This window comes from Moschus berezovskii, chromosome 8 (assembly GCF_049115385.1).
Source record: "Moschus berezovskii isolate FMDL1 chromosome 8, NW_MosBer_1.0, whole genome shotgun sequence".
NCBI classification, from domain to species: Eukaryota; Metazoa; Chordata; class Mammalia; order Artiodactyla; family Moschidae; genus Moschus; species Moschus berezovskii.
In genome coordinates, this window is record NC_142467.1 from 93,168,540 (window position 1) to 93,181,895 (window position 13,356).

At 48.6% G+C, this 13,356-nt stretch overlaps 1 protein-coding gene across 1 annotated transcript in view; it reads left to right on the plus strand.

Annotated features, from left to right (window-relative positions):
* Positions 1-681: 681 nt before the first annotated feature.
* Positions 682-13,356, plus strand: part of ATCAY (ATCAY kinesin light chain interacting caytaxin) — a 35,407-nt gene continuing 22,732 nt past the window's right edge. The window contains exon 1 of the mRNA XM_055431432.2: positions 682-773. Within this exon, the coding sequence (XP_055287407.1) occupies positions 697-773 (77 nt within the window). The 5' untranslated portion in view covers positions 682-696. The remainder of the gene's footprint in view (positions 774-13,356) is intronic.

The following is a 13,356-nucleotide window of genomic DNA, read 5'->3' on the forward strand; positions in this document are numbered from 1 at the left end:
AGACAGCCCAGCACTGAGCCACCATCTAGAGCTCTAACCCCACCCCAGGCCTGCCCCCAGTGGGTTCCTCACAACGTGGTTAGCGAGAAATTACGATCCTGATTTCCAATCCCAGGCACTTTCTCACTGTCTTTTTTAGTCCTTGGGTCAGGTTGTCAGGACTTGCTTCTTCTTGGGGGCATGGGAGTAGCAGATCAGGGGAGGTGGGCCAGAGCAGATAGAGGTGGTTTGGGGTTAACCATGTCCTGTCTGAATGTCAACCCCGGCAAGGAAACTTAATTATATCAGTCATTAGCACTTTAGTATAAATGACTTTAATTGCATTTATGGCTTCCTAGGTGAAGTCCAAGGTCAGGGAGGGCGGATGAACCATGGGGAGGGTGGATTTCAGAGCTTCACTGGGAGGCAGTTTATAACTGGAGGCTCAGCCCCTCCTTTGGGTTCAAATTCCTGACCCACACACATGGATTTTCAGCTTTCTATGTCTGCTTTCTCACCTGTGACATGGAGAAGCCTCATGGGTCCAGGCAGTGATTCAGTAAGATGACAGACCCAAGTGCTCTTTGCAGATGGATTTCTGAAGTTCTGTGCATGGGTGGGGAATTGTCATTTGGATGATTGTCTAGTAAACCCTCCATCCACGGCTCTCCTCCAGGATTCACCCCTACTTCAAGTCAGCACCTCTTCCCAGCTCTCATGGGAACCACCGAAGCCACACTCCGGATGGAGAACATGGACGTGAAGGAAGAATGGCAGGACGAAGCTCTGCCCAGGTACGGCTCCCCCGGTCTGCATGTCAGCTGTGGAGGGAGTGGCTTGGCCCGACACTTCTCCCAGGTGTGGTACAGACACCCCAGTTGACCCAGCCAAGTTCATAATTGGTATTTGCTGACTTAAGATGGATTTCCCACCTCTCCCCGCCCACCTCTGCCTAAGTGCTAAAATAGCTCCCATTCCCACACTCTTGTAAGAATTCTAAACATTCTTCTATGAAGAAAACCATCTTATGGACTATTGGGCTTCCCTGGTGGCTCAGATGGTAAAGAATCTGCCTGCAGTGTAGGAGACCCAGGTTCGATTCCTGGATCGGGAAGATCCCCTGGAGTAGGAAATGGCTAACTACTCCAGTATTCTTGTCTGGAGAATTCCATGGACTGAGGAGCCTGGTAGGCTACAGTCCAGGGGATCATGAAGAGTCAGACACGACTGAGCGACTTCACTTTCCTTTTTCACTTTCATGCATTGGAGAAGGAAATGGTGACCCACTTCAGTGTTCTTGCCTGGAGAATCTCAGGGACGGCGGAGCCTGGTGGGCTTCTGTCTATGGGGTCTCACACAGTCGGACATGACTGAGGCGACTCAGCAGCAGCAGGTGGCTCAGATGGTAAAGAATCTGACTGCAGTGCAGGAGACCTGGGTTTGATTCCTGGATCGGGAAGATCCCCTGGAGTAGGAAATGGCTAACCACTCCAGTATTCTTGTCTGGATAATTCCATGGACTGAGGAGCCTGGTAGGCTACAGTCCAGGGGGTTTGCAAAGAGGTGGACATGACTGAGCAACTGACACTTTCATGGGCTGTTAAAATCTTCTTACCTGGGTCCCCAAGAATCCAGGTAATAGTGTGTTTTTACCTGCAGCAGCCAGATGGACTGTCTCATATCCCTGCTTAAAATCGCTGGGTCAAATGTTCATTCCTTGACAAATCTGGGTTTCAGCCTCCACTTGGTCCTGCCACTCTCCGTCCTTCGTGCCCTCCAGCCCCTGCTGCTCCCTTCCTGTTCCTTCTGTGCTGGGCTGGCTCTGATCTGACTTTGCACTGGCTGTTCCCTCTGCCAGCAATGCTCTTCCCCAGACACCTGCCTCCCCTACCTCCTTCAGATCTGCCCACTGGCCACCTTCTTAGAGAGGACCTCCTAGCCCTTTCATTACCCACCTCCCCCAGTTCTTAAATTGTTTCCTTCCTAAATAACAGCCCTCCCAAGATATCCATGTCCTAATCCCTCCCTGGAGAATGTTCGTTAATGTGGCAAAAGGCACTTTGCAAATATGATTGAGTCAAGGATCTCAAAATGGGGAGATGACAATCCTGGATTGTTGGGGGAGGTCCTCATTGTAATCACAGGATTCTGTATAAGACATTGGCCCCCAACCTGTTTGGCACCAGGGACCAGTTTCATGGAAGGCAGTTTTCCCACAGACCTGGGGTGGGGGCGAGGCAATGGTTTCAGGATGATTCAAGTGCATGACATTTATTGTGCACTTTATTTCTATTATTATTGCAGCAGCTCCACCTCAGATCGTTAAGCATTAGATCCCAGAGTTTGAGGGCCCCTCGTATAAGAGGATGGCAGGCGACTTCCCCGGCTATCCAATGGTTAAGACCCCGAGCTTCCAGCGAAGGGAATGCAGGTTCAATCCCTGGTTGGGGAAGTAAGATCCTACATGCCTCAAGGCACAGTCCAAAAAGAAAAAGGAAGGTTTGTCTACAGGTGTAGGAGCTGTGATGGTGACAGTAACAACTTGGAGTCATGGGATGAAGAGACCACTTGGTCAGGGATGCAGCGCTGGCTTCGCCAGGAAAAACCAGCCCCATGAAACTGATTTCAGACTTACTTCTGGTGTCTAGATTCATAAGAGAACACATCTGTGCTGTTGGAAGTCACTAAATTTGGAACAGTTTGTTACCTCAGCCACAGGAGACTCATGCAGTCTAATATGCTGACTATCCCATACACTTGTTTACGATCTGTTCTCCACGATGGATCCCATGAGAGCAGGGGCCTTTGGTGTGATCACAGGCATAGAGTTGGTGCTCAGTAGATATGGGTGAATGGATGACCGTCATTAGCAGGAATGAAAATCTTAAGAAGGGAGCCATGTGTGGCTTAGGGACTTGTCTCTGTTTTCTCCTCCAGCAAGGCGTTAAGTAAGAGAAAGTATCATCAGCACAGGCTCCCCTTGATTCAACTGCTCATCTCCTTCCCACACTTTTTTTCTTGGCCATGCTGCATGGCTTGCAGGATCTTAGTTCCCCAACCATGGATCAAACCTACGTCCCTTGCACTGCAATGTGGATTCTTAACCACTGAACCACTAGGGAAGTCCCTCCTTCCCACTTTTTAAAAAATGTTTATTTATTTAGTTGGCTGCATGGAGTCTTAGCTTCAGCACACAGACTCTCTAGTTGTGGCACGTGGACTTGGTTACCCCAAGGCATGTGGGATCTAAGTTCCTCGACCAAGGATCGAACCCATGTCCCCAACATTGTAGGACAGATTCTTAACCTCTGTATTGCCAGAGAAGTCCCTCCCTCCCACTTTATGCAAGGAGTTTATCCCAGCGAGATGATGCCCAAGAGTTAGTTCCATAACCATCTGGGAAGGAAGGTCAACAAGACTAGGCACATTCACCCTGGAAAAGAAAACTTGGGTAGGAGTTCCAGCTCCAGAAAGTCTCAGTGGGTGAGGGTGCTGAGGGCGGAACTAGGCTGAGGGACAGGCATGAAAGGTTTGAGTCTAATCTAGGCTCTTTGGACTCAAATGGCCCCATACGTGCAGTTTATATGCCCATCCTTTCAAAAGCAGAACAGGCTGATGGGGGAGGTCTAGAGCTTCCTGTCAACGTGTCCCAGGAGAAGCCGTGATGTTGAGGGCATCACCCCCTCATTTGAGAATTTTGGGCTTCTTGGCAGCCTAGTCCTTTTCACCCAAATCCTTGTGGTTCATCTTCTTCTTTTTTAAAATATTTATTGTATTTATTTATTTAGCTGCCCCGGGTCTTAGTTTAGGCATGCAGGATTTTTAGTTGTGGCATTTAAACCCTTAGTTGCATCATGTGGGATCTAGTTCCCTGACCAGGGAGCGAACCTAGGCCGCCTGCATTGGGAGCTCAGAGTCTTAGCCACTGGACCACTAGGGAAGTCCCCCTTGTGGTTCTTAAAGCAATAGATGCCCCACATCAGAATAACCAAGAATCTTTTGTCTGCCCAGTACCATTGTCTTCAGGAAGACTTAGTTTGAGAAGGAGATGGCAACTTCATACGAGTCAAGCTCCTATTCATTCACTGTTAGAATGTTCTTTGTTCTATGTTCCCCTGAGAAAGTCTTTCTCTTCAACTCAATACAAGGAGCACTGTTGCCTGGATGTATAGAAAGGGGTTTCATGGGACTTCCTGGTAGTCCAGTGGTTAAGACTCTGCACTTCCAATGAAGGGAATGCAGGTTTGATCCCTGGTCAGGGAACTAAGATCCCACATGCTGTGTGGTTTGGCCAAAAAATAAAATAATTTTTAAATGGAAAGGGATCTCATGATACCTGGCAGTTTGGGTGAATTAAAGATCATTTTGCTAACTTTTTTTTTTATTGCGGTATAACTGATTAACAGTGTTGTGACAGTTTCAGGTGAACAGTGGAGGGACTCTGTACATATTCATGTATCCATTTTCCCCCCAACTCCCCTCCCATCCAGGCTGCTACATAACATTGAGCAGCGTTGCCTGTGCTATACAGTAAGTCCTTGTTGGTTTTCCATTTTAAATATAGCAATGTGTACAAAAGTTTTGGCAGGGGCTCCTCCCATGGTTAGAAATGCCCCAGAGTGGGCAAGAGCCGGCCACCTTGAGGAGCCGTCCCTCATTGTGGAAGGTCTGTTTTGTCCCACGGAAAAGGTGGAATTAGATGGGGTGATCTCAGTGGGTTCCTTCCAGCACGAAGCACTCTGGGAGTTTAGAAACATCTCCAACCAGTCTCAGCATCTCTCACCCTGTGGTCCCATGAACTCTGACCTCAACTGAGACCAAAGCGTTCCCAGGTCCAGACTTCAAAAACCTTCTGATTCAACCCCGCCTCCCCAGGCGGCAAACTCCAAACCTTCCTGGACATTAAAAAAAAATTCTCTGATGACACCACAAAACTCACCTTGCTCACTGTAGTTTTATTTCAAGTGACACAGCGGAAACAAGATGCCGCAAGCTGTGGAACCAGATGCCAGTGGGTTCAGACTCCAGTTCTCTGATTGGGCTTGTGTGGCCACCTCGGACAGCTCTTTGTGCCTCAGTTTTCCTACCTGTAGAATGGGGACAATCATTCCTGGCTCACAAAGTAGTTTGAGAATTTGATGCTGCCTGCAGCATCATTTTTCTTTTCCTTCTTTTTTATGTATTTATCTTTTGACTGCACCTCAGAAGTAGACGGGATCTTAGATCCCCCAACCACACACCCCCTGCAGTGGAAGCTCAGAGTCGTAACCAGTGGACCACGAGGGAAGTCTCATCATTCTTCTTTTTTTTTTAAGTTTTCTTTGGTATGGACCATTTTAAAGTCTGTATTGAATTTGTTACAATATTACTTCTGTTTTATGTTTTGGTTTTTTGATTATAAGGCCAGTGGGAGTCTAGCTCCCCAACCACAGGGATTGAACCCTCAGCCCCTGCATTGGGAGGCGAGGTCCTCATCACCCCCAGGGAAGTCCCAGCATCATTGTTATCAGCGTGTATCTCCTTCACTCTGGTTCCTTTTACCCATCCCCCACCCCCCCATAAAAGAGACTCTCCTCTCCCAAGCCTCCTTGAGACAAAGTGGGGCTGACTGCAGCTGCATGTGTGAATTTCAAGTGAGTTTCCCCAGCTGCAGAGGGCTCCTCTCCCCCATTCAGTGGTTCAGTGTTCACAGGATAGTGGCTGGCTGTGCAGCCCCGGGTCAGGAACATGCCTTCCTTGAGGCACTGTCCTACTCATTCCCGGAGGAGTGAGTAAAGCTCACAGCGTCCAGATGCAGCCCAACATAGGCATCTCTGTGTGAGTCCGACAACCCCTGATTCTATTCCTTCCAGCACAGCGATCCCTTCCTGGGGCCTCTCCCAGCTTCCCCCGGGTGTGTCCGGGCGTGCAAACTGTTCCTGTTTTCTGCGGTGTCTTTCCGAACTTCTGCAGATTCCCATGGACTGTAGCTGAGGGCTGCCTGGAGATGACCCATTCACTGCCTCCTTTGCCCATCCATTCATTCTAGCGATGTGCACCAACTCTGCCAGGCCGTGGGTGAGACTCTGGGGATACCTGGCAAACAGGAGAGCTGCTCTCATGGGGTGCTGGAAGACTAGGGCAGAGACAGGCAGTCCCTTATAACCTCACCGGCCAATGGAAAATTGAAGCTGAGTTCTTGGTACCTGGAGCAAGCCTGGGTGGGGTCTGACTGGGTTGGGGAGGTTAGAGGAGGAGCTGACCTTGAGCTATGAAGGATGATGAGGGGGGAATAGGGAAAAGAGGCTGAGACTAACAATCAAGCAAAGAGAGCAGCATGTGCAAAGGCCCTGGGGCCAGTGGAAGCAGTTTGAGGGACTGAAGGAAAGTTGGATGGGGAAACTGAGGACCTAGGTGGGGAAGGGTTTGGCTGGCATCTCATAGCTAAGGAGGTGGGTACAGGATTAGGTGTCTCAGCCTGTGGGTTTTATTTGTAAATTTTTTTTTCGGGGGGCTGTGCTAAGTCTTGCAGCATCCGAGCTCTTCATTGTGTTTGTAATTTTTTTCCCTTTCCTTTATTGGAGTATGGTCAGTGATGCCAACCAGCAGAGGATGAAATGGTTGGATGGCATCATTGACTCAATGGACATGAGTTTGAGCAAACTCTGGAGGATAGTGAAGGACAGGGAAGCCTGGCATGAAGCAGTTCATGGGATCGCAAAGAGTCAAACATGACTTAGCAACTGAACAACAGCAGATAGTTGATTAAGAATGTTGTGTTAGTATCTGCTGGGCAGCAAAGTGAGTCAGTTATGTGTATACATATATTCACTCTTTTTATAAATTCTATTCCCATATAGGTCATTACAGAGCATTGAAGAGAGTTCCCTGTGCTATACAGTAGGTCCTTATTAGTTATTTATTTTATATATGGGAGTGTGTATGGGCTTTCCCAGTGACTCAGTGGCAAAAAAAAAAAAAAAAATCTGCCTGCAATGCAGGCAACACGGATTCAGTCCCTGGGTTGGGAAGATCCCTCGGGGAAGGGCATGGTAACCCACTGCAGTATTCTTGTCTGGAGAATCCCATGAACCAGAGAAGCCTGGTGGGCTACAGTCCATGGGGTCACAAAGAGTCGGACACGACTGAAGCGACTGAGCACACAGTACGTATAAGTCACTCTCAATCTCCCGATTTATCCCTCTCCCTGTAACTTTTTATTCCAACATATGCCCAAGCTTAGAAAATAAAAATTATAAGAATGGTGTAAGGAATATCTGTGAACTTTTACCCAGATTTGCTGACTCTTAAGGTTTTACTGATGCTTCCTTTACTGTTCTCTCTTCGCCTCCTCTCTCTGTCCCTCTTGGTGTCTGTCTGTCTGTCATCTGTCTATCTACCTATGCTCAGTCTCTGACTATATGTACCCATCCCTGCACAGGGTAGGCCAAGCGTGCTCCCTCTCCTAGCTCAACACACACACAGCAGTGATTTCGTGTTGTCCAGCTCAGCAGTCCTAAAAACTGTCAGGCAGGATCCATGGGTTTAGGGCAGGAAGTGATGGGGCGCCCTGAGCGTCCACTGTCCCCCCACCCGCTCCAGTGTTTCTCTTTCCTGAACTCCAGCGATGCTGGGCTGTCACAGCAGAATACGGCACATGGGGCGGCTTCAACAGCAGGTGTTTATTCTCGCACAGCTCTGGAGGCTGGGTGTCTGAGATCATGGTGCCAGCAGGGCTGGCTTCTGGTGAGGGCTCTCTTCCTGGCTTCTTGTGACATGGTGCTTTCTCTCTTCTCAGTGGTGGAGAGAGAGCTTTCTCGTGGCTCTCCCTCCTCTTGTAAGGCCACAGTCCTAAGGGATCAGGGCCCCACACTTTTTTTTTTTTTTTTGACTGCTCATGTGGGATCTTGGTTCCCCAACCAGGGATCGAACCCCTACTTCCTGCAGTGGAAGGGTGGCTTCCCAACCACTGGACCACCAGAGAGGTCCCAGGGCTACACACTTTTGACCTCCTTCAATCTCAATTGCTTCCTAAAGACCCTGTCTGCAAACACAGTCATACTGGGCATTGAGAGAACACAGTTAGGCCCAGAACATCCTGTTTGCATCCGCTGAGCCAGCGTGACTGGCGGGGGTGAGGTGGGGGATGGGGAGTGAGAGCTGGGAGGTCTGTGATTCTGCTCACAATCCCAGGCTTTCTTTTTTAAAAATATTTCTTTACCTTGCCAGGTCTTAGTTGTGGCTGGATCTGTAGTTGCAGCATGTGGGATCTAGTTCCCTGACCAGGGATCGAACACAGGCCTCCTGCATTGGGAGTGTGGAGTATTGGCCACTGGACCACCAGGGAAGTACCCCGACAAGGCTTTCTGATCCAGCCAAGAGGTGATGGTGCTGGGGGAGACCAGAACAAGATGAATGGAAAAAGGTATCAGAAAGTGCAGAGAAGGGTAGATTTATCTGAGTGTCTGAAACCACCAAAGTTGCCTATAATTTTTGAAGGCCTCTCCACAGTTCCCTCGACTTAGGTTTGCAAGTGTCCTTTTATAAGCCCTGGAGCTGCTAGTCCAGCTGTGAGCCTCAGAAAACCTGCTTAATTCTCAGAAAGAGTTTTTGCTGTTACCCTGCACCAGAGGTGGCTGTGGATCAGGCAGAGGCTGGGAAGCCCTGGAGGGGAGACTGAGGCAGCATGGCCAATCTGAAGGCCATGGAAGCCGTGGAGCACTGTTTGGGAAGCAGTGCTCAGTCGTGTCCGACTCTTTGTGACCCCATGGACTGTAATCTGCCAGGCTCCTCAGTCCATGGGATTTCCCAGGCAACAATACTGGAGTGGGTTGCCATTCCCTTTTCCGGCGATCTTCCCAACCCAGGGATCAAACCTGTGTCTCCTGCATTGGCAGGCAGATTCTTTCACTACTGAGCCACCTGGGAAGCCACTTGGGAAGCAGGAGGCATATTCAATGGTCCTGGGGCCCAAAGTTTATTCCGAATTCCTTTCTTTCACATTATGAGTAATATTAAGACAGAGTCTAGGACCTGAGGGTAGAACTAGGTCTAGGGGCCACCTCTGCAGCCAGAACTATTGCAATATCAGCTGATTCTGAGTGACAGGTATTTCTTGATTTTGGCCTTTCCCTGCCACTTGCAAAATGTGCCCTGACTCAATCTTTCCTTCAACAGAGCCTTGCTGAGGGCTGCTTCTTCCAGGGCCAGGCCTGTGACTCACCAAAGCAAGAGAGGAAGAGGCAGAATGCAGGGGTGAGGTGGAGGTCAGGTTCAGATAGGGTCTTCTGGAGGACAGAAGACCCAGCCTCAAAGGCTAAGTAATTTCACTGGGCAAAGAAAGCAGGAAGTGGCCCCTCTAGTCAGCGGGAGCAGGACGTGAAAAGGCATTGGGACAGAAAGGACCTTCACATGGTAGGGACTGCAGTATGTAAGAGAGCCTGCTTAGATCACAGGTGTCAGGTTGGAGAGCTCACAGACGTCATGTCCAGAAGAAATGCCCAGGAGGGAAATTTGGATAGTGCTTTAACAAAGTACCACAAGCTGGCTTAAAACAAGAGACATTTTCTCTCACAGTTCTGGAGGCTAAACATCCAAAATCAAGGTGTCAGCAGGGCCGTGCTCCCTCTGAAGGCGCTAGGGAAGGACCCTCGCTGCCTCTCTGCTTCGGGTGGTGGTTGGCCATCCTTGATGTTCTTTGGCTTGTGGATGCATCACTCCTTGCCTCCATCTTTTTTTTTAAGCTTGTGTTTTATTTTTTAGTTTTTTTAAATTTTTTGGCATGTAGTTGGTTTCCAACATTGTGTTGGTTTAGCAACGTGAGTCGGTTATATACATATACGTGTATCCACTCTTTTTAGATTCTGTTCCCGTGTAGGTCATTACAGAGTACCAAGTAGAGTTCACTATGCTACACAATGGGTCCTTATTAGTTATCTGTTTTATGTATAGTGGTGCGTAAGGTTGGATAGCATCACTGGTTCAATGGACATGAACTTGGGCAAACCCCAGGAGATAGTGAGGGACAGGGAGGCCTGGCATGCTGCAGTCCATGGAGTCACAAAAGGCAGACTTGCCTCAGTGACTGAACAACAACAAAGCATGTATATGTCCGTCTTAATCTTCCTGTTTATCCTCCACTTACCCTCCGGTAACCATAAGCTTATTTTCTACGTCTGTAACTCTTTCTGTTTGGTAGATAAGTTCATTTGTACCATTTCTTTAGATTCCACATATAAGTAATGTCATGATACTTGTCTTTCTCTGTCTGACTTACTTCACTCAGTATGACAACCTCACGGTATGTCCTTATTGCTGCGAATGGCATTATTTTGTTCTTTTTTATGGCTATAATATTCCATGGTCTGTATGTCCCACATCTCTTTTATCCATTCATCCATCAGCGACCATTTAGGTTGCTTCCATGTCTTAGCCATTGTAAATAGTGCTGCAGTGAACATAAGGGTGTTTATATCTTTTCAAATTTTGTTTTTCTCTGGATATATGCCCAGGAGTGGGATTGCTGGATCATAGGCTGACTCTATTTTTAGTTTTTGAAGGAATTTCCATACTGTTCTCATAGTGACTGCACCAATTTACATTCCCACCAACAGTGTAGGAGGGTTCCCTTTCCTCCACACCTTCTCCAGCATGCATTGTCTGCAGACTTTTTGATGATGGCCATTCGGACCAGTGTGAGGTGGTACCTCATTGTAGTTCTGATCTTGCATCTGCCTCCGTCTTCCCATGGCCCTCTCCTCTGTGTGTGTGTCCAAACTTCCCTCTTCTTATGAGCCCACCAGTGAGTCTCGTATGACTTCATCTTAACGACGTCTGCAACTAGTCCAAATAGGTCACATTCCTAGGTACTGGGAGTTCAGACCTGAGTTACATTTTGAGCGGATGCAAGCCAACCCACGCCAGAAGGATAAAGCCACACAGTACACCTGGTAGAGTTGGGGGACCCCACTTTTCACATGGGTTTCCCAACACAAACAGAAAGCAGGTGCTACATGGAGCTATCTGGATCCACTTGGAGCTTGTGAAGGGGTTTCAGGTCTGCAGAAGCTGAGATCTTTCTGATGCTTGGGGAATTAACCCCAGTACTCTGGCCCTATGACGTGAAGATCTGACTCATTGGAAAAGACCCTGATGCTGGGAAAGATTGAAGGCAGGAAGAGAAGAAGGCAACAGAAGGTGAGATGGTTGGATGGCATCACTGACTCAATGGACATGAGTTTGGGCAAGCTCCGGGAGTTTGTGAAGGACAGGGAAGCCTGGCGTGCTGCAGCCCATAAGGTCACAAAGAGTCAGATGCAACTTAGCAGCTGAACAACACTTGGCCTTGAAAGCTGCAGCACTGTGGACCTGAGGGGCTGGTGCACATGTGCAGACTGGGCACAAGGGGGCAGTAGTGGGCAGTGACTGGACTCAGCGCAGCCGGTATGAGCGGTTCAGCCCTCCCTGCTCTCCCTGGTTTAACCTTGGTTTCTTCCTCTGTGAAACGGGCTTCACCCTGCCTCATAGGGATGCTGTGAGGAGCAAATAAGATGATGCGTTTCAACAAGATGTCAACATTTCAACACAGGGAGTGTCCTGCCGTGGGGTAAATGATGGTTCTAGCTGATTGTAGCACAACAGGACTTCAGCCTCAAACTGACGGGTGCAGGGAAGGCAGAGTCAATGAGAAAAGGAACTAGAAGGAAATCCCAGCATCCAGGTGAGCAGGGGTGGTGGACAGTCAGTTCCTGGCGGTGGTTACCATACAAGGAAGGCAGACCTGATTCAAGAAAAGACTGAAATCTAGACTTTTGGTGTCTCATCTCTGATTTGACAGCGAGTTTAAAATGTTGTGAAATGCTGTGTGGGCAGGACAGAGCTAGCGGTGGTTCATCAGCTGCCAGTCTGCAGTTTGGGAGCACAATTTCGGGTGACCTTGCAAGTAGGCTGTGTGTCTCCTGTCCTCCAGAACCCTGGACATATTCGTGAATTGCCAGCTGCCCTCCCCATGTTCAGAGCATGGGTGTCACCTGCAGACCAGAGGTACAGAGCAACGTGTACATGAAACAGGCATGGGAGATGTCTTATCTCAACCTGAAAGAAAGATGCCTCTTTAAAACCTTCTGACTCAATCTGAACCTTGTTTTTTGCTTTTTTAAATGGAGGTGAAATTTCCATAATATAAAAATAGCCATCTTAAATGCACAACTCATCTGTTGTGCCACCATCAACTCTATTTAGTTCTAAAACATTCCATCACCCCAAAATGAAACCATTCCCATTAGCAGTCACTCCCCATTTCCCTGGCAACCACAAACCCACTCTCTGTGTCTGTGGATTTGCCTGTTTTCAATGTCTCATATAAATGGAATCACACCCTGCGTGTCCTTCTGCATTGGCTTCTCTCACCGAGCATCCTGTTCTCAGGGTGCCTCCCCATGGTAGCCAGTGTCAGGGCTTCTCTCCTTATCGAAGCTGAATAATATTCCAGTCTGTGGATGGACCATGTTTTGTTTATCCATTCATCACTTGACAGACATTTGGGTTGTCTCCAGGGTGATCACGCTGCTGTAAGCATTGGAGTACGAGCTTTTGCATAGATATGTGTCTTCATTTCCTTTGCACCTCTGCTTAGTTTTGACTTTTGACCTCCATGAGAGCAGGGCGTCACCCAGTTCATCCTTTACCTCCAAGACCCACCAATACTCCTGGAAGACAGTGGTTACTCAAAGAACATTCAAAGGATGGTGAATGGGAGGAAGGTGGGTGGGGTGGGGGAAGGGCGTGGAGGAAGAAGCATGGTTAGATTCCACCCTGCAGAGGGTGCCAGCTCATGCCCTACGAAGAACAGAGGCGACAGAATAAATGTGTCCTTGTTGTTCAGCCACTAAGTCGTGTCTGACTCTTTGCAACCCCATGGACTGCAGCACACCAGGCTGTCCCTCACTATCTCCCAGAGTTTGCTCAAGGTTATGTCCATTGAGTTGGTGATGCCATCCAACCGTCTCCTCCTCTGTTGTCCCCTCCTCCTCTTGCCCTCAATCTTTCCCAGCACCAGGATCTTTTCCAATGCGCCAGCTCTTCGCGTCAGGTGGCCGAAGTATTGGAGCTTCAGCTTCAGCATCAGTCCTTCCAATGAATATTCAGGGTTGATTTCCTTTAGGATTGACAAGGGATTCAAGAGTTTTCTGCAGCACCACAATTCGAAAAGAAAAGAAAAAACGCCCTACTGTCCTTCTCCATCAAAACAGTTCCCTGTTTAGCTGAGTTGGCACTGCTGAGCTGTAGAGATGAATTACCGCTGCAATGCCTCCCTGAGTCAGCAGGCCCTGCAGCTGGAGCCCCTGACGGCCCTGTGCGCTCTGCAAACCCTTCTGCCTGAGTATTTCCCTGGGGAGC